General features: G+C 37.9%; 1 protein-coding gene across 12 annotated transcripts in view; it reads right to left on the minus strand.

Annotated features, from left to right (window-relative positions):
* afdna (afadin, adherens junction formation factor a) overlaps positions 1 to 21,235 on the minus strand; it is a 174,858-nt gene that overhangs the window by 60,165 nt on the left and 93,458 nt on the right. For 6 of the 12 annotated variants that reach the window (XM_088929647.1, XM_088929605.1, XM_088929665.1 and 3 more), the window contains exons 8-18: positions 19,913 to 20,071; positions 17,616 to 17,660; positions 14,411 to 14,505; positions 13,480 to 13,742; positions 9,606 to 9,675; positions 7,387 to 7,487; positions 5,897 to 5,958; positions 5,174 to 5,379; positions 3,372 to 3,392; positions 1,501 to 1,646; positions 1,054 to 1,148 (exon numbers count right to left, since the gene is read on the minus strand). In XM_088929647.1, the coding sequence (XP_088785773.1) occupies positions 1,054 to 1,148; positions 1,501 to 1,646; positions 3,372 to 3,392; positions 5,174 to 5,379; positions 5,897 to 5,958; positions 7,387 to 7,487; positions 9,606 to 9,675; positions 13,480 to 13,742; positions 14,411 to 14,505; positions 17,616 to 17,660; positions 19,913 to 20,071 (1,263 nt within the window). The remainder of the gene's footprint in view (positions 1 to 1,053; positions 1,149 to 1,500; positions 1,647 to 3,371; positions 3,393 to 5,173; positions 5,380 to 5,896; positions 5,959 to 7,386; positions 7,488 to 9,605; positions 9,676 to 13,479; positions 13,743 to 14,410; positions 14,506 to 17,615; positions 17,661 to 19,912; positions 20,072 to 21,235) is intronic. The other 6 variants (XM_088929622.1, XM_088929614.1, XM_088929681.1 and 3 more) reach the window with 3 other exon arrangements.

The following is a 21,235-nucleotide window of genomic DNA, read 5'->3' on the forward strand; positions in this document are numbered from 1 at the left end:
TTGGGTTCAGGAATGCCATGCTATAAGATGTATACAGCTGGTAATAAATTCACAAAACAGAAACCTCTCCAGCCTGTCCTTAATTTAATTTGTTTCTCCATTTTAAGCTGAAAAAACACTGTCTAGACACAGGTGGGAATTGTATTCTGTCAAACACTCCCATGTAAGGGAGTTTTAGAGGATCCAATTATTCAAATTCCAGACACCCAATGACTAAAACAACAGACCTAAACAAAAGTCAAACTCCAGCTAAGGACCTGGACCAGCTGCTCTTGGTCCACGCAGAACACAGTCTTTGCCTTGGCCAACTTCTATGTGCTTTAAATAGTTTTAAAGGATCAAATGAACATAAGAGACCATTTAGCCCAACTAGCTTGATTTTTTTCAGCTAATTTTAAAATTAAATTGCTGATTAAATTCGCTATCAAACACATCCAGGAGGAAACATGAATAACAGCTTTATGTCAGATTGTTTCAGACTCCCACAACCCTTTGCACTTCCATGTGTAAAAAAGTTTCACTGTTGAATCTGAAGAAGCCCATTGTCCACTGACCTTGCCAATGCCCTTAAGAATTTTGAATACTTGAATCAGGTCCCATCACAGTCTTCTTTGTTAAAGACTAGAAAGCTTCTGTTCCTTTACAGTTCAAGACAGCTGTTTACAGCTTTCTTGTATATTGGTAATCAAAACTAAACACTATTTTTAATGAGATCTTGGCAGTGCATCATACAGTTTTAGCATAACACGGCTCACTTTAAATACTGTGCTTCCCACACTGACTTTTACAAATATACCCTTCAAACTGATATGCATGTACACTTAATGAACCTTACATTAAATGTCATAAGACACTCTATGGTCAATTTAAAGGGTTCAAGAATGACTAAACAGAGTCTACTAAGTTTCAAAGCATAAGCATGATACATTTGTTACATTAAAAAATCAGATGCTATTGGTACAAATAGCAAAAAGAGTGCAAATTTAACAATGGAGCAAAAAGGTTTCATTGTCTTGGAAGAAAACCTTGATATATACCATAAGCTGTTGTTACCTATTTTAGGACGTTGTGGGTTTTGCTCTTCAGGATCATCTAGGAAAGCAGGCATGTAGTTACAGAGATCAGACTGCAGACAGTGCACCAGGTACCTTGGGGAAAGAGAAACCACATTGTTCACATTCATTCCTCCCTCTACCAGAGGAGAGGACAGTGCCTCAGGGATTTGAGGTACAGATATCCAATAAACAACACGCAAGCCAGGTCCTTCAAAAGCACAATCATTACAGAGCACTAACATACAGCACTTGGTTTCTTTAATCCCGCAACTGCCCATATTTTATCCCTTATAAATTTTCATAAATGAGTTAACCTACCTTGTTGTTTGATCTCTACAGAATTGTATATGGCAATATAAACAATTTTACGCAGATCTCTCACATTTTTGTTTCACGTTCAATAATAATTAAGAGCAAACTGAGCTGCGCTATAGAAGTGTCTTACTTGAAGGCCATTTGGACTAAATGGGCCAGGACATCCTGAGCGTCTAAGGTGATGCGACTGAGGTCTTTGTCCTGTTTGATGAAGTTGAGCAGCTCTGATGCATTGGCCATCCAGAATGCCAGGGCCCCAGCGATATTCTTCTGTTTCTGTCCAGAAAAACAAACAAAAAAAGATGTTGGAGTGACTGTCAGGTAGGAGAGATCCAAAACAACCTTACAACCAGTATCAGCTCTTCAGGGATAGACCAGCGCCCCATTCACGCCTTAATCCCCCAGATACCAGACACGGCTTCACAGCCACACCCCACATTTCGTCTGCTTTGAGAGGAGCACTAGACTGTGTGCAGCACAGAAAACAGGTCAACGCAACATCAGAGCTCTGCTGATTTCAGGTATCACACACCTCTCCTGAGAATGGACTACAGATGAGATGAGTTAGGTAAAATAAAATGTCAAATTTCTTATTAGGTTTGCCCAATCCAAGAATGTACAGCTATCTTGTTTTGATGTTCTTAACCCAGCTGAGCTCCTAATTACCTAATTCAAATATGTAGTACCATAACTAGACAAGTATAACTACTCTTCCCAGCACGTATACCTTTTGGTAACATTGCATGAAGAGAGCTAAGAGACCTGCTCCATTGCTGTCCTCAGACCTGAATTACACAACATAGGAATTGGTGAACTTTTCATAAATGGCTGCTATCCCATCTGACGAAGGAGTAATCTATCCCTAATGAATTTACCAGTTATGATTAAAATTCAAAGTATACAATATCCGTGATATGACATTAAAAAACAATACCATAACAGTCCTCATTTTTCACTGCCCCTGATAAAAGTGACCAGATTGGACAAGATTAACATTACAAAACATTCCCAAAAATTGATTTGATTATATATATTCGATTGTCCATCAGGGACTGATGTTTTAACTATACCTAATAAATTGTTTATGAGCAGTTCCCTGACCATTGACTGACCCCTCACGTGCTTTGAGAATTAAATTAAAACTATAGTAAGACAGATGACTGTTTTTGATTTTATTGTCAAAGCAGACATACATACATGGCACTCTGAATTGCAGTATGCTGCATTTTGTTACATTCTTCACGGTCAAAACCAGTAGCTGTGCATACCACCCAACCTTGTGCCATTCAAAGCTCTTTTCAAAATCATAAAAAGTGACTAAAATTGCACCCAAATCAATTACACCAAGAACTGAAAATCTGTACACATTTAAACATTCTTTAGCTTTCTGAATACTGAACCGGTTATTCTCTTAATAAAAAGAATTATAATGTTTAGCTTGGGAACATGAAATTTACTATAAAGGTAAATGTGATTCTAATTATGGGATAGGTGGCTTATTGAATGCTGTATCTGGTAATCATGTGTGTTAAAGCCCCCAGTTTGCGAAAACAAAAAATAGATCTGAAGATAAACAAATACACAGGCTGTCTTTTCCGAGAAGCCAGCTGGTGTGTATTTGGCACTCATCTACCCCTCCCACCCCCCCCCCACAAACATTGCACCCCCGGCAACAGAGAAGAACAGGAACCACAGACAAAATAATGACAACAAAAAAGGTAGCAAAAGAACTTGGGTTGTTTCTCATCCACACTGAAGTGCCGTAAGCAGAAATACATGGAATGCCAATAATAAAGTTGCACAGTCAAAAAGGTTTTAGTACCGCCATGTTCCAAGTTGCTGAATGAGGGGTTATGTACTGTTTCAAGTCCAGCTGTTGGAAAGGGATTATTGTTGTGTGCTTGTTTGGAATTGGTTTGGTTTTCTGATGGAAAGAAGCATGAGAAACGGAGCAAAGCTGACCAAGCCAGGATCAAGACCCCTGGCAGAAGACATTCCTACCTGATCCCCCTCGGCAATCTCCTGCAGAAATAGGTCAGGGAAACAACACCCAACAGGACAGAGAAAGAGACTGTCAACAGTCATGGCATGGACAAGAGATTCACAGGCATGTACAAACATCACACACACTTGGCTCTCTGAACAGCGTTTTGAGTTTGAATGAAGGCATGTTGGATTTGATCCTGAAGTTAAAAAAAAATCATCAAAGTAATGAATGGGATGTAACACCCCTGCCAAAACTAGAAAAACAGAGAATATGAGAGAACACTTCACCAGCAATCTAACAAAAATGAACTAATTGTGTTGGCTAGGTGTTAATGACAGCAATGCTTCCCAGCCTCACTCCTGGGAGACCTCTTGTTCTGCTTTTTAAAAACAATATTAACTGCAGGCATCACAGATATTGCACCAGCAATATTTTTCATCTTTGTTTTTCTGAACAACTTTAAGAAAGTGCAAATAGCAAACACCTCATCTATGGTGTTTGAAGACACTACATCAGAAGCAAAGGTTTTATGAAAGATGTAGAGGGGAAAAGTCATGTGTGTTTTGTCCTGGTGGCCTCAATGGCAGCAACATTATCTACCTGTACTGTGTACAGTACAAAAGACCACTTTTCTATAAAATTGTGATTGAGAGAATAATTTTTATTATTTAGTTTTATTTATTAAGTGCGAGATGCAACACAAGTTAGTTTCACATCACAAAAGGTGGCCAGTAACAAGAAAGAAGATAAATTGAAAAACAATTTTTAGCCGACGATATCTAGAGACAAACTTGCATTCATAGAGCAAAATCACCAAAAATTAAAGTGTCAGTGATATAGAACCAATAAAAGAGCACAAGAGGACTGGGAGTGATAAGGATTCATTGCTTCTTGTAAAGACACTTTTTCTCCTGATCAGAATGTAATTCTGGTTTGAGGGAGCTGTGATGCACTCCAACCAGACATCAACCTGGCTGTTACAGAACTTCTATAGCAGCATATAAAACATGAACATGTATAACATCATTTTCATTAGACTAAGTAACACATTTTGATGACGTATACAAATAAAATCTGGGAAAGTCTCTATTGGACTTCATATGAGACAACTCTTTCTTCTATATTGTAGCAAATCTGACGTGTTGGTGAGCTAGGAGTTTTGACATTACTCTTCTTCCGAGAACTGTGGAGGTGCTGTCACTATAGCTAAATCTGAATGTAATGCATTTTTCTTAAACACTGTACTTAGCTGTTGTCTATACCTACCATACTGCAGTGAGAAATGAAGAGATATAATTATGGTTCAAATAAAATGTGTAACTATGAAGTAAAATGAAGAACAAGTAGAAGACAGAAGTAGAAGTATAAGACTGAACCATGCGCAATATAAAATTGTAATGCATAGGACAATAACAATACAGAGAAGAGCCTAAGGCACATGTGCCTAAATGGAGAAACCTGACAATAGAACAAGTGTTTAACTTGTCTAAGCATGTCTAACTTAAAAGTACAGGTGAAAGAAGTTCCCATTCCAGACTGGAAATATCTGAATCCTCACCTGGAAACAACAAACATGGCTAGTTAAGTAGCCATGCATTTATCATGTTTTTAAATATTAAGGGCAACTTTAGGCAGGTGTCCACAAAAAGGTCTTTTATTGGCGCTGTCAACATCAAACAAGGATCCTAAATGAATGAAATGAACTTGTGGGAGAGCCCAAAAGGAAGGAATTTCATGAGCTCAGCAGCATAACTGTCCTTCTCTCAAGCTGCAGAAAAGCACACTATACATGAGCAAACAGGAACAGGCAACTCACCTGGATGACTCCTTCCATCATGCTCACCATCTTGTTAACTATGGCTATCACCTTGTGTGTGCGCTCGGAGGGGCTCATGTCTGGCCTGTAGTTGCTGGACAACACATAGCGGCAGGTCATGTACAGCACATATGTGGGAGACAGTTTGAAGTGGACGGTGGAACTGTTGGTGTAGTTGATGATGGCCGACAGGAAAGCATCTTCAGCTGCAAGAAAATTAAATTACTTGGCAACGCAGGCTTCAATTATGTTGAGAGTGATGGCAAAGCTTCTGGATTGTGTACCTGAACAATGACATTCAGCTGGTAAGCAAAGGATTCAGCTTACATCTAAAAGCTGTCATTGCAATTACAACATGGGCAAAAAACAAAGAGTCCTAATATATTTAATGACTGAACTGTTTTGTTTCTAATAAATCCATTGAGTAAGTGACATTTCAGAATATCTGTTATAATTATATAAAAAAGAGAAACTGAAAACATGGTTCAGCATCTCTGACACAAATACTACCAAATATTGTAAATCCATTTGAACTTCACTTTTCAGGTATGTGTGTAGGTATATACTCGTGTTTGAGAGTCAATTAATCAAAAAACAATATCTACAACAATAAGCCTGATAAGATGGCACTGTACAATATCAAAATTCAAAGTAAGCTCAGGTATTCAAACAGTTTAATGATATCAATGGAGCTTGTTCAAAGTGATAAAGCCTGCTACTTACAGTTTTCCCTGAACTCGATGCTGGCCGGTAGTGTCAATTCTGGCCCAAGTCCATCCTGGGATCTGTGGAGAGAGAGTTGATTTTCAGTGAACCAGGTGACATAGAACACATTTATGCCACTGTCAACAGAGGCCCACCTCTCCAAGGGCTGGGCTCTGCATGTCTTGTACAGCATCCTGGGCATAAATCTCTAAATCCTAGGCATGAAGTACAGTCTGTACCCACTTGGCCTTTTTAAAACATCACAGCATTTATTGGACAGCTGGTCCGTACAGGCCTGGCTAGAAGAGCACTCTATTATTGATGAGAGAAACCTCTCTATCCATTGTTAAAGCACACAGAGAGTTCAGTTTCTAACTGTCCCAGCAAACTAGATCAGATATCATACTGCAGCGTCACACTATCCACTGCACCTCACTTCATAAGTACCTTGTAATATCTAAAGGCTCAAGAGGTACAGATATTATTCTCCTTTGACAGCTCTTGTAGGGATAATTAATATACTCAGGGGAAGGTCAACTACTGAAATCATATTGCTAAAAATACATTCAATCCTGCCATGTTGCTGTTTGTCTATAAAAAAAACCTAATTTTACACTTGCCACTTAGATCTTAGTACATCTAAGTGAATTTAACAGATCACATGAACTGTAATCTAGAAGCAAAATCTGAATGCAGTTTTGGGCAGCAAAGTCTATGTATTTTTTACTGCAAATTCTCTGAAGGAGATGAAAATCTCTGTTTTTAAAGCTGTGAAACAGTTGTAGGATCTGATTATTACTGAAATAATAACCATACAATAGTCTTTTACCCAAAGATACTATTCAGCATAATTGCACTTTCTGTAATGTACCTAGAATAAGAATTTGTAGTATGCTTTCACAAGTATCTCTATAGATGGAGGGGATAAGGTAATTTTAAATAAAGAGGGTTCTCACAAGTGTGCTTTTCTAAAACTTTCACAAAATTTGATAAACAGTGTTCCAAGACAATATGTTGTCTTGTGACCACTGCTCACAAAACATTCTGCTCATATCAGTTTACCACAAATGTAATAATTGAAAACAAACTACACATATCCGGTTAGCACACTAGACAAAGACTGTGTATATCCTTCAATGTTCCGTTACAAGTTAGCTAATCAGTATTTTTTCCATTTTTGTTTGCTGAACACTGTTTCTTCCTCCAAAACCTACAACTATTTTCCTAATGGAATGCAACTGATTTTCTAGAACTAAGGTTAAATGAATAACAAATTAATTTATTTTTCTCTTGCTAGGTTATTGCATTTAAAATCCCCCCTCTTGCTTGTAACCAACTTTATGTTCACGAAATCATTATCAGAAAAGAAATATGGCTTTTGGCAGAACAACTTTAAAATCTGTCCTAGGTGTCCGCATGGTTGCTTTTCAGGACAGGACCACGTTTGTTTAATAACAATCCCTCACAAGCAGAGCCACATGCTCTAGACTGAGCCAGACTGTTCTCACCTGTTATCCTGCTGCTCCCCCCTCACCATGGGCTTCACCATGCCTCTCTCACTCAGGTTAGATGTGGGGCCTGAATGTTCCATTTCCAGTTTTCCGGAGCTCTGAAATCAAGGCGACAAAGGTCACATCCCAAAGAGACTGAGAAGATGCCCTCCTACTAACTGTGAAGCACACATTCAAGCAGGAAATGGCAGGCCTTGTTTTTCGTAAGCTCACCAGGATGTGTTAAAGATAAACAGGAGTGTCTCATAACAGGTAGGTGTCTGCCTCTATTTATTTTAAACTGACAGGTCATTTTCATGTGATTGTTCCAGTGCACATTTCCACTGGCACATCCCAGCCACACCAGGGCTGCCTAAGGCCAGTGTGATGTGGTATGAAAATAGTGAGTCACTTTTTTTTCCCATTGGCAAGTCATGTAATGGACATGTTAAACTAGTGTTATGATGCTGTAGGTCTGAGTGTTACCACATGCTGTTTTTCATTCAAATTATTTTTAGATTTTCAGATTCTGTATCAATTTCAAGATTTCTCATTTTCACACTGGTATCTGATACATAAAAATAATTTTACTATGACAAATGACAGCATGATTAAAAACAATTTTAAGGATAATTTTCTTATCCAGACAACATACATAGTTAGAGTTGATAAATGATGCTTTATTTATTGAAGACTGTCTTTAACTCAAGGGTTTTTTCTAGTCCAAACGGCTTATCGCATGAGATTTTACTGCATCTGATGAACAATAAATACAAATATGCCATTCGCATTTATGTGTGGTTTTCCACTGTTTGGTCAGATGTGATGATCAATCTTGTACAAAGAGTTTTATTTTTTTATATTCCTACAGACTAGACAAGATTAGATATTTATATTGATTTACACAGTACTCTGCATAGTCTTTCAAGAGTGACCATAAACATTTCCGTAATGGAGAAACCAAGTTTTTAGTGATTTAAAAAAGTAGTAAAAGTTTTAGAAAAAAAAAGACATTTGAAATATGTGGTTACTAAAATTGAGGTTCACAAAAACATTGTGACAAAGTCATTCCACATTCACTGACAATGAGATATTTTTAATTCTCCTATATGGGGAATTAACAAAAACTTCACCAGGTGCCATTTGTTTCTTTTGAGTTGAGCTGAAATGTTACGAGAAGACGAAGTTACTCAAAATGCATTAGTCTTGATCATGAAAAAAACTCCCATAGAAGTGCCATGAAAATGAAATTAGAAAGCAACAGACTGTACCGTATGTAGTTAATGTGCAAGGACAGTGTGTAACAATTATTGGAACATGTAAACAGGGTGTTGATCTTTGCTTAGAACACAAATGGGAATGCTTCTACACTGGGCTACTACCCCAAAGAACACTGTAAATCAGATTAATTTATCCTTCGCTTTATGCTTAAGTAATCAATAATAAACTAGGCGACAATGAGGGCAGGCTTGATGTCATGTAAGGGTAAAGCCCACTGTACAAAGGTATTTCTGTCAACCACCAGTTCACAATTATACAACTTTAACAATTATAAAAGCAGACATGAAAACTCATTGAAATCAAGTAGAGCACATTTCAAAAACACAGACCAAACCACTGTCATTATCCTATCAGCCTCTACTGCTCAGCACAGTGAGACGGTTTTCATCTGAGTCTTCAATACCTCTTGAAACATTCTCTTAACAGTTGCCATATTTCCTCTATTGTAACATGCAACCTTTCTGCCAAATAGCAACACTTTAATTTTTCATTGAAAACTGGTTTGAAGTATGAACTTATGTTCTTTTTGGCACAGAGGACACTTGCAAAAACATGGTACAGTGACTAACAGGCATGGTAAAGGTCATAGTTTCAAAATGTAAATATGGAGTGAAAATCTGTCCAACACGAGACAACATGAGAATTAGGTCAAGATAGGGATATCAGCAGCAGCGGAAACACTTTTAAGGGATTATTTAGAGCTAAGTTATGGTAGCTTTTATAATTTAGACAATGGGTTAAAATCAGCTGTTGAAGTTGGAGAACAGCATCTGGCTGTCATGCAGCTGTGTAAGGTGTAAGTAAGGTAAGCAAGTCAAATGTAATCATAAGGTGACATGTCTCAAAACAAAAATCTTAGGGAAAACTTAATGACCACGAAAATAAGCTTACAGGGGAAGCCAAGCAACATAAGGCCTTAATTTAAAAAGGACAAAAAATACTTATAGATAAGGTACCTTGCTTGGTGGGAGGGCCGCTCCACTGTGGATTTCCCCATGCAGGTCAAAGGTTGTTTCGGGAACACTCCTACGTGAGAAAAAAGAGCAGGCCAATTAGAACATTCCATATCCTAGAGGTGGTAGACTTACTGCAACTATGTTGAAAGCAGGCCAGAGCATTAAAAGTTATGAATGAGAGGGAGTCACTTAGCTCATCTAGTTCATTTGGGGGCTAACAGGTTTAGTTTTGAGGCTCTCCCCAAGCCATGTCTAGAAGGAAACCAAGCTTTCAGTTTCAACAACATGGCTTGTTCCTGATTCACACAACTTTAAAGAAAGAAGCGCATCCAGTTCTCAGTCTCAAATTCACACCCTCTTTGCTTCCATTTGTCTTCTGGCTTGTTCTTAAATGATTTTTCATATTATTGATGATACCTGCTTTTGTTTCATACAATTAGGAAAAAGCAAATGCAAATAACCTTTTAGTCTAGTTGCACTTAGTGATTAAAATAAGGATTTTCAGGAAAAAGCAGTCATGATTTTGAGGGATAAAGGGGATTTTACATTTTTGATCTATGCAAATGTTGACTAATCCAGATATAAATTTATCTAAAAAAAAAGAATATAAATATAAAAGAATAAGAACAAATGGTAAATCTCTTCATAGTCTCAACTAAGACTCACGGGTGGTAAGACTAAAGGTTGAGGATTAAAGAACAACTATAAGACACTTCTCCAGACCTGCTCAGGATGCTTGATTGTAGGATCTATATCTTTACTATAGCTCTCTACATTGGTGCCAAGTGCTAAACTGAATTTCAAGCTCTCCTACTCTGTTGCTAATATCTTGTCACAATCAGAATGAGCAAAAACATTTAAGCACTCAAGTTTTTTATCCACAAACCAAACAGAAATCTCATTCAATTCAGCAAAAGCTGGACTCTGCAGTTTCTGCAATGGTAATACCCAAAATAAGCTGCACTGCATCGGCTTACAGTTCCCAGTAAATGACATGTACTCTTTTTGGTTGAACCACCTGGTGGGAAGATTCATGCATTACTGGCCTGAAGGTTATTAAGTGATCAGGACCATCATGCTCAATGATGAGCCTACAAAACACTTATGTATTGCTTGTAAATGAAGCCCACAAACTCTTCAATTCAAAACCATCTACTTCTGAGCTACTGTAGACAAAATTAATTGGGAGAGCAGTAGTTACAAAAAATGTAAATTATTCCTCCAGGCAGTTCAGGCCCCAGGCTGCTAAAAGTGCATGAGCTTCAGTGTATTCAAGGCTGTTTTGCACAATGTGTTCTAGACAAAATGTGTACATGTTAGGGCCTTTTACCAAATTTTCTCTCTCCCCAGCTAGCATGCTAAAATGATACAACAAAGAAAATAACAGTTTATATTTGGTGCATGTGCTAAGATAAAAAATTATTCTTCTCTCCTAAAACATCACACATCTAGTTTGTTCCCACCCAGTACAGTGTTTTATACTCATGCTGAACAATGCTGAGCTCCTGCTTTAACTAACACAAATCAGCAAGTCCTTCTGCAGATTACTGCATTGCACTCGCATCACAGAGCAATTCCATTATTGGATCATGCCTTTCAGAAATATAAGAGGCCTTGATAAATGTTTCCCACTGACATCTTTTAAAGTACAATATCTTTACACTTAAAGCATGAAAAAAGTATTAATTAGTGAAATCCACTGTATTTAAAACTGATGTATTATAAGCCATGTATCTTTTGTTGCATGGGTCCAGTTAAGACACACTTGAGGCTATACATTTGAACATTCAGAACAGTGTCTAAACAGTGCGTCACTTAATCAACTGAAAAACAGAGTAGGCTGGCACTATTTTCATACCAGGACTGAAGTCAATGTACAATCTATAGAATATACTAATCCCAAACAGGTTCAGCAATCCAACTTACCCAGACAGCAACCACAGTTCTTCAAAGCTCTTGTAACTATATGCACCAGGTTCTGAAACAGCTGGCTGCATTAAACCTGCCTTCCAGTTGTACGCAAGTAACAGAAGTGAAAAGCTGGACACTGCAGAAATATCGCTGATCAGATTAGACTCCCCATCTCATAGCCTTCAATAACCTCGATGTAATGGAATGAGCTGGACTGGTATAATGCGAGATGTACTAAATGTGCCTTTTTATATAACAAAACATCTGCAGCTTTGCTTGAGTTGATAGCTTTGGAGTTTTATTTTTTAAGGTTTTCCACTTGCCTTGTAATCTACAGTATTTGGTATGTAAAGTGAAGAAATGAAAGTGCTTTCTTCTTCAATTTAAGAGAAACAATCTAGGACCATACCATTCAGGATTTTGTCTTTTTTAACTGATTAATTGGTTAAGCTTTAAATTTGTTAGCTTTTGCACTTCACATTGACTGTTCCTCCAAAATTTTAAATACCTCCTTTATTTATGAGATTATCTTCAGAAGCAATTTGGTATTTATTTCCAAATCACAAATAAATTATTCTCTTAGACAAAGCGGTGAGTGCAGAAGACAAGAAAAATCATATGGTGTTGTAGGAAGTTATCCAACATGAAACTAAAACAAGACATTCAGTAATTCTAGTTTAATGAAAAAAAAAATTGGAATCAAGCATCTTATAAACAGTTCCGATTACTGCAACCTGCGGAACAGCAGTATTTTTAATCTCTTCTGAAGGCAAACTTCAGCAATGAACAAAAACTCAAGACTGCGCACAGGAAGCCAACTGAAAGATTGGTGTCCTAAAATTGTGTATTGTGTCTTTACAATCCCCATTAACACATCAGGGCTCTGACAGGCTGTCAGAACTATGGACACATGCCAACACTAGCATTCGACAAACTGCTCTAAACAGACTGTACAGTGCTCTAATCTATGTCTGTGTGAGCTAATATTTAGCTGCACAGTTTGACAGGAAAGGCTGTTATTTCTTTCAAACAATAATTTAGTGAAGTTTAAATTTCATGTTTCATACTCAGATTAGCACTGACCACTGATGAATTTAAGCGTTTTAATTTCTATAAATAATACAATTTTTAAATACTAACAGTGGACATTTTTAGAAAGAGCATACTTGTTACAACATAATATGTGATAAAATGTTAGCTAACACATCACCTTATCATTAGCATTATCATTGCTAATAAATCAAGCCTGTTGTATTTAAAAAAGCTAAAACACACTGAGTACCCTTGAAACCACAGGTATTTAAGGGATATATGAATATTAATCATTTCACAAAATAACTAGTTGCATCTTGATGCTTTATTGTGCATGTTAAGTCAAAGTAAACAACCAATGACAGTTGTTTCTATTATTAGACAGTTTTACTTTATAACATTGGAAATAAATCTAATTAATATTCATGTCCCATATATCGCACTGACTTGTGCTTGCTCTTAAAGACACCATAACCCTGATAGCTGTTCATTTTATGACTGATATTAATCTGTAACAAATCCAGTCAAAATGGAATTATTGGCAAAAAAGAGAAGCAGTATAAAATCTCACCATATCAACAGTCATACCACCAGTTCAACTGATTTTAGAAAGTAAGCAAGGCTAAGCACAAACAGTACAAATGATTAAACCAGGCGACTGGTGCATATGGTCTAGATCACAGGGCAAAAAAAACAAACTACATGGATCTATGCGTCTCCTCCTCTTGCAAGTAAAGTAGAGGTGGGAGTTACTGCAGGAATATCACATCTGGAAACAACTGGCATTCCCAATTGGGTGGTAGGTATACTGTAAAAATAATTGGCAAATTAAATTCAACAATTGGCAACAGTCAACAGAAAAATAGGTTCAGTGAATCAGAAGATGAAAGCTCGCCATCAAGTTGTTTCTCTGTAATTCCTCACCACTTACCCTGATTTACTCCTGGGTCCTTTCACCATGGGTCCAGAGTCCATGCTCCTCTTGGACAAGCTGTGGTCATAGCTAGGGTCCACAAACTTAAAGACATGAGATGCTCCAAACTGGACTTTCATGCCACTCCTTAGCACGGTGGTCTCTGTGATGCGCTGCCCATCTACAAACGTCTCTGCTTCAAAGCTGCGGGGTGTCACAGTCACCAGGCCGTCTGCATGCATCAAGTTACAATGGTACGGCAAGATTCCAGGACCGAAGAGCTAAGAAACAAAGTGGAGTCACTCTACACTGAGGTTTAATTTAAATGTGAACCATACTGAACTTTTTACATTGTAAAATGTTGTGTTAGGTTAACTGACAGGAATAAATGCAATACACTTTCACAAAAATATATTCTTTAAAACTAAGGCACTGAAAGTTGATTTTTAAGTATTTTTCCTAAAAATGATCCATTTGTTTTACCACTTAAATACTGTCTGTTACAAGATCTTATTAAAGGTGAAAAAAGGTCTGACATGATTTGTCTTGATGTCAATCAACAGAAATTGAAATTTCAATGAGGGTGTGCAGACTTTTGATATCCAATGTACAAAAGGCAAACCACTACAGCCATCACAGACCAGGTGTCTCTATTCAGAAAAGAGATGAAGCTTTGACTCATAATATTTATTTGGTCCTTAATGCATTTATGGGCAGTGGGACGAACAAGCTTCCTACCACATCTACACACCTGACAGCAGGGGCAGATGGACAGAGCTATGAAAGAAAATGACAAACGGGTTCTGTTTTATATTTCTTAAGATGACCAGTCTGGTTTTCCTCTGTGATGGAGCTTCACACAGTAATTCTAAACACATGAGCATCCTCATAAAGCAGAGCCCGGGTGTGCCTCTGCCAGTTCTCCTTCACAGGAACAGCAATCTCTTACCTGGATGGAATTATCATCCATCTTCTCAGTTCCCACCTCAGTGATGCTCAGCTGTAACCGATAGAGCTTTGGTTTATCCCTGGAGTCAGAGCCATCTGCAAAAGACAGGAATCATTTATCTTCAAGAAGGTGCAAGCTTGCAAACCTTCAGCCTGGCCCAGGAGTCAACGTTGTTGATGAAAGTAATACAACACAGAATCCACAAACCCATAACTATTCAAAAACAGAGCAAAAGTAAAAATATGGAGAGCAAGATATTACTTTTCTGCCATTGTAATCTTGGTTCAAATTTGCTATGAATACAAAAACACTGAATAATTTGTGAGAGGATGATGACATCAACATCCATGCAATTTATGAAAGAAGAAAACAAGAAATAATAACAAAATCACCCTAAAAAAATAAATCTATTTTTAAACCATGTGAATCCAAAGTAAATAAAACTTTGAACAACAGTTTTAAATATAAAAACCCACAAAGTAAACTTTTATCTATCTGAGGCTATGGCTAATATCACTGTTAGACCTGTTTCTTGAAAAGTAATTCAGAAAATTATCCGATTAGTGTAAACTCAAAACAGAAATGCAAAGAAAGCAGAAGCAATGCAGGACACAGCAAATGAGTGCACTGGGAGAAGAGGAGGAAGTGCTGTTAAGGGCTTGTCAATCATCATTAAAACGGGTGTTGGTATAGGATGAATGGATGTGTGGGAGGGTAAAGTACACTTTCTTGGAAAGAATAAACTTTCTAAGTTCAAAACAAGAACACAATTCCTGCCTCTTGGATTGTTATGAGCAAAACCTGTTTTCAATCATTACAGCACTCTGGATTTTAACATAACACAGCATTTTCTTCAAAGCACTCTCTCAGGACTTCTGCATTTCGAAACGGTCTTCCGTAAGGCATTACAAACGCTTGAGAAAACTCTCTCAAGAAATAAATCGTATAAGTTGCATACTCAAACTCCTCAACCTCTCCAACTGACATGAGAAAGTCGCTTATCCAGGTGAGAGTCCCATCTGGAATTTAGGGTATAAGGAGTAAGCTGGACAGCATGGTAGTTCAATACACAGCAAGAGATACTGGGATAATTAGAACACCTAATCCAACCTAGCTTTGATGAGGAGAGAACCCAAAGCACCCAGTGAAAACCCACGCAAGCATGGGAAGACTTTTCAAACTCCACACAGACAGACACCCGGCTGGTCCCAAACAGACCCCTGGAGTCGTGTGGCAGCAGCGAGAGCCATTATTCCATGGTATCGCCCAAAGTCTCAACGCTTTGAGCCCAATCTATGACGGCCTTAACATTTCATTAATAATTAACAAGTTTCAATAAAATACTTTTTGTATTAATATACTGACAAGAATCATCCCCCATATTAATTACAATGGCAATTTGTGAAAGTACCCCGTGGTCTACAACTTCAAGCCTTAAAATCAGGAGGCATCACTGTTGCACTTGGGTTTTTAATAGAAGTGTTTCTGCAGAACATTCATAGATTAACTGCTTTGCACTAGCCAAAAGAGCAGCTTTAAATACAATTTAAATACATTTATAAAAATGTTACCATTAATGCTCCATGCATGCACCATTATTTCATAATTTTCATTAAACTGTGTCATTTTTCTTTATCTTTTCTAATTTATGGTCAAAATGACTTCTTCATAACTATAGTGCCTGCTATTTGGTAGTAGATTGACATAAAAACACAGGCCATGCTAAAGTTAAATAAATGTTAAGATTAATGCCTCTTAAGTTGACACACAGTTACTGTAGATTTTATTTATCAACTTGGTGACACATCTTGCAAGAATTAAGATTCAGGACCACATTCTACAAAGCTCACAGTTTCATTCCACTGAGGTTTGCAGTCAAGTTGCTTTCTGCAACAAAACAAAACTTGGTATTTGAAATATTTTTCTTGTCCTGTTGTACCTAATACTTTCTGGTGAATACATAAAATTATACTTATTTTTGCCAGGACTGGGTAGAGGAATAGTCATGTTTACATCCTGGAATACACATTTCTATGCCAGTTCCAATAAGGTTTATATAACGAATTGCCAACTCCTTCAATACTTGAAAAGGCATATCAAGGTTTTAAAATATACTATACATGAGAACAGAAAAATACAGCAGGACTTTTGTAAAATGCCTGCTGGATTAAAAAGTTAACTCTTAATGCAGACTTTCATTTATTTTGTTTTAATGCCGGAATTAGAAAAGGATAGTGATTTACTTTGAAAGAAAGATTCACTGACATTCAGCACTGTAAGAGAACAGGCAAACTGAAGAACATCTCTCTAAATTACGTAAGCAAAAATGCCAAGATAAACATATATTAAGGGACTGTGGAGTATTGGCAGGCTTAGGGCTATAAAAACTGACTTAATATAATTGCTGGCTTACTCCCTGAATATGTAGGTATTACACTCATAAGAACAAATTAGCTGTTTATTATTTACATTTTTTTCAAGTGTCAGATTTAAAATACAGGTTTACCCTCTAATGTTTGCAAATTAGCTGTTTGCAGATAATGCAAAAGAAAAGGGCAACCAGTTAATTTCTACAGTTTAAAAACTGTAAAAAACAGTTATCCACATGTTCTGTCTTTAAGGTTTCCTATTTAAATGTATGAAAAAAATGGATTAGTTTCACAAAATATGTGCCGTATAACAGTACAAGTAATGATGTAAGATTTTACACTCGTCAGCAAAAAATGCTGGATCTTAGCATTTTCAATTTCACCTTAAAGGACACTGAACTCCTGCAGGATCACCAGTATTGACACTGCAGATTGAGTCACAGTCTAGACATCAACAGTTTGATCCCACGCTATGTCAGGCAGCTCACACATATCCTAAAATTGCCATGCAACAATAACCCCAGAACGTGCCAGGACACCTGTGAGCTTGCGGTGACATCGGTAAGAGATTGCATCACTTCTTCAGTTGGTGCAAAATGACACCCATAAGGCTTTGCAAAGCTGTAAATTAGCCAAAGGCTTGACAACGGGCATGCCAGAGGATGGCAGTCACTATCCTCATTCTCCCTGTGATAGTACAAAGGGCCATAGCAACAGCCTGACCTGCACCATAACTGGTGATAAACTAAATCTAAACTTACATATGACTCACAAACACCATGCCTAAAAACTTTACAAATGGTATTAAAAACATCAGTAAGAAAAGGTGTGGTTACCTTCCTGGTGGCGATAGTTGTAGTAGGCATAGTGATTCCCTCTCCCTAGGGTGAGGACACATGCAGAGGAGCCAGGAATAGAGACCAGCAGGAGAGATATCACATAACACATGCCAAGGTCAAGGTGGGCAGGAGAGAGAATACAGTAAAGCGTGAAAACACAGCAGGACAAAGCCACCAACATGCATCACTGCTTCATCACCGCCTCCTTGAAATGAGCTGAGAAACAAGGCTGATTATCAGGCTCTTTCAATTCACAGTCAGAGGTTAAAGCCACAGAGTTAAGTTTTTTAAGGCTGTTACCCTGTGCACTCCAGAGTGGAGGAGAAATTAGAACAATTATGCAATGCAGTCTGCCTCAATAAACTGGAGGAAAGACTGACAGATACTTCCCACTAGTTGAGACATGATATACATGAAACTGGTATACAGATCTGGCCAGAGGCTGTGACTAGAAATCTTTCATCAATTTTCTATGCCTACGATACACACACTGAGTGGTGTGTGCTGGGCGGCAAAGTAGGAGGACTGAATAACAATTGTGACTTCACAACTACAGAATAAACAAAGTCTTGACACTCATTTTATGAGTAAATGCGAGAAATCAAATTAAATTTATCCCAAATCAACTTAAACAATTTGAGGAATTAAGAAATCAATGCATTTACCCTGTTAATGTAAAATGTCAAGCCTGTCAGACAAAACCTATAATGTAGATGGCTATTCACAGATGTTAAGTTATTTGCAGTAGAGATAAGGTTTAACAGTCTTCTTTAATGTCATTACCTTTCTCAACATTTAGAGGATTATCTGGTTTCAGAGAGCAGAAGAACATTCTTTTAGTTCAGGTCTGAGGGATGGCTGAAAACTTTTAATAGACACGTTCCTTGTCAAGCTAAAGATCTATGGAAATGAAATTTAAGCACTTAAACAAGCCTGCTTCCTTTTGGTCCCAAAGGATAACTAAGCCCATCTGGATTTCAGAAATACATAGATATAAAGCACAAGAGATCCAGCCATATTCTCAAGGCAGAGATGACTATTGCATCTAAAATCTGTCAAACTGGATGTGAAGTCTCACAAAGGTATAAAGATGTAGATATCCTCAACCAGTGAAATGGAGATAAGAGTCAGCTGTGCTAATAATGTTAGTAGTGGATGTCAGATAAGGTTAGCAAAGGGGAAGCAAGTGGCAAGCAGCGCATTAGAACACACTTAAAGGTATTATTGCAACATTGTTTAGAGATTTCATATAATGCACAAAGAGTGGTCTTATAGACCATGTACAGATCCACATGATGGGGAAGGAACTGTAATCACTTTTAAGAATATTTCAGCATCACCCACCTCTGTGTCCAAATCTTTAGGCACCATGGGAAGCACAAAGGACCCTGGGCATGCTGGGACTCAATGAAACCTTCTTGAGTTTATTGATCAATTCACTCTCTTTAACTGATAATATGAGTTTCACTGTACGATACAGCCTTGCACTATGCCTGCAGTTACTTTGTGGCTGCAGGATCAAAGGTGACAGCTCCCTTGTCCATTGAGGCTTACAATTTAAAGACCCTACATTTAAATATCCAAATGACAAGAGTAACTTACATAGCAGAAGCTTTACATTTAACGAAAGCAGTTGGGTTCCAAAAATAGCACTGTACAGTGTACACAAACAAGTCACGTATGAATATTTAAATCATTTCTCGTTTTTTGCTTTCCTTTGCTGATTTTGAATTTTTACGTTGTGATACCATGGCATTCATTTTCAAGATGTGAATGTTTAAACAAGCACTGGCGATGCCTCAAGGCTGCTGGCTGTCTGAGCCGCAGCTGCTTGACAAGTGCCTTCTTTAAGCCTTGATTCGATGTTGCATGTCGGCAGGCTTCTCAAACAGCTGTGAGTGACGTCAGACAGCAGCCCTGAGGTTCTCTCCATGCACAAATATTTCTGGTCGACTGACAGGTTTAAAAACTTGGAAGATAACCCTTAAAGAGCAATTACAAGGGGTGTTTTTAAGGTACTTGTAAAGACACAAGGAGATGTTGAACTATTCTCAGAACCCAATCACTTGCCCTTTATGATGTAAACCAATACGTATTGAGAAGTCACCGAATGTGCTACATTTGGCAGCAGAGAGCTCATATTAAATGATAAACATGCTACAAACATTGACATCATGTTTTTCTTCTGGCTTAATCATTTCACTAAATAAAACAAACACTAGAACAAATCTCTTTGAGAGCAACATCTATACTGCCTGTGGGAAACACTGGACAGTCTGACACCCACAACTCACCTGGGCTCAGCTCCACCAGGTAAGGGAGCTTCTCAGGAGGTAGAGAGCTGTGGAGAGGGACATCTACTGACCTCCCCCTGGATACCTTCTCTTCTGGCTTACGAGCTTTCTTTGGAATGTAATCAGGAGGGCGTTTCTTCAGTTGAAACACTAAGGCTCCTGAAAGAAAATCCACATAAATTCTCCTATGCACCAGGAGAGGGAAGTGCAAGAAGAGGTCCAGGAGAAACTGCTTGATCACAACACAGACACAGAGTATAACACAGAGTGGAATTTACCTGTACTTGTTACAGTTTATACCTTCCTGCAACTTTCTTTTCTCAGTTTACAGCCTCAGTTTAAAACAAAAATGTAGCTAAATTAATTTAAATGATTATGCATTGTATTTAGGAAGACTTGGGCCCAATTACAACTTTTGACCTACAGTACATGCTACGTGCAGATTCTAAAAAACAGGTAACTTCAAAAGTTGACATAACCCAATACAAAATTCATAAATTATCAAGCTATCTCAAAAATGAAATAATAAACATGTTAGCAAAATCTTTGTAGAGGAGAAACACATTTCTACAACTATTTGTAACAATGTGACAGAAAAGTAATATTTTCCCAGTATTGATATATATATATACATGCAAAATGAAGCCTAAATACAAAAATGAACCATGAGACATTGAGAATAAAAAGAAAGGATGGAAACAGATTGAAAGTAATAGTTCAGAGCTCAAACAAGTGTCTGTAACAGCATTATAAGTGCAAATATACTGTAATGGTATTGGTAATGGCCTGATTATTCATCACTGAACAACAGAAATACTGCAATAAAAGTCAAAGACCAACAAAAACTAGGAGAAAACCTTGGGTAAAATGGTAGAATGGAGTTAAAATATTTGCAGGAGATGTCTGGAATAGCTAAATATATTTTCATATATTGAGTGAGCCTGGTCAGTACCTGGATGGGAGACCTCCTGGGAAAAACTAAGGTTGCTGCTGGAAGAGGTGTTAGTGGGGCCAGCAGGGGGTGCTCACCCTACAGTCCATGTGGGTCCTAATGCCCCCATATAGTGATGGGGACACTATACTGTAAAGAGGCGCCGTCCTTCGGATGAGACGTAAAACCGAGGCCCTGACTCTCTGTGGTCATTAAAAATCCCAGGGCGTTTCTTGAAACGATTAGGGGTGTAACCCCAGTGTCCTGGCCAAATTTCCCATTGGCCCTTACCAATCATGGCCTCTGTATAATCCCCATCTATGAATTGGCTTCTTTACTCTGCTCTCCTCCCCACTGATAGCTGATGTGTGGTGAGCAATCTGGCGCAGGTG

This window comes from Atractosteus spatula, chromosome 2 (assembly GCF_055471065.1).
Source record: "Atractosteus spatula isolate fAtrSpa1 chromosome 2, fAtrSpa1.hap1, whole genome shotgun sequence".
NCBI lineage: Eukaryota > Metazoa > Chordata > Actinopteri > Semionotiformes > Lepisosteidae > Atractosteus > Atractosteus spatula.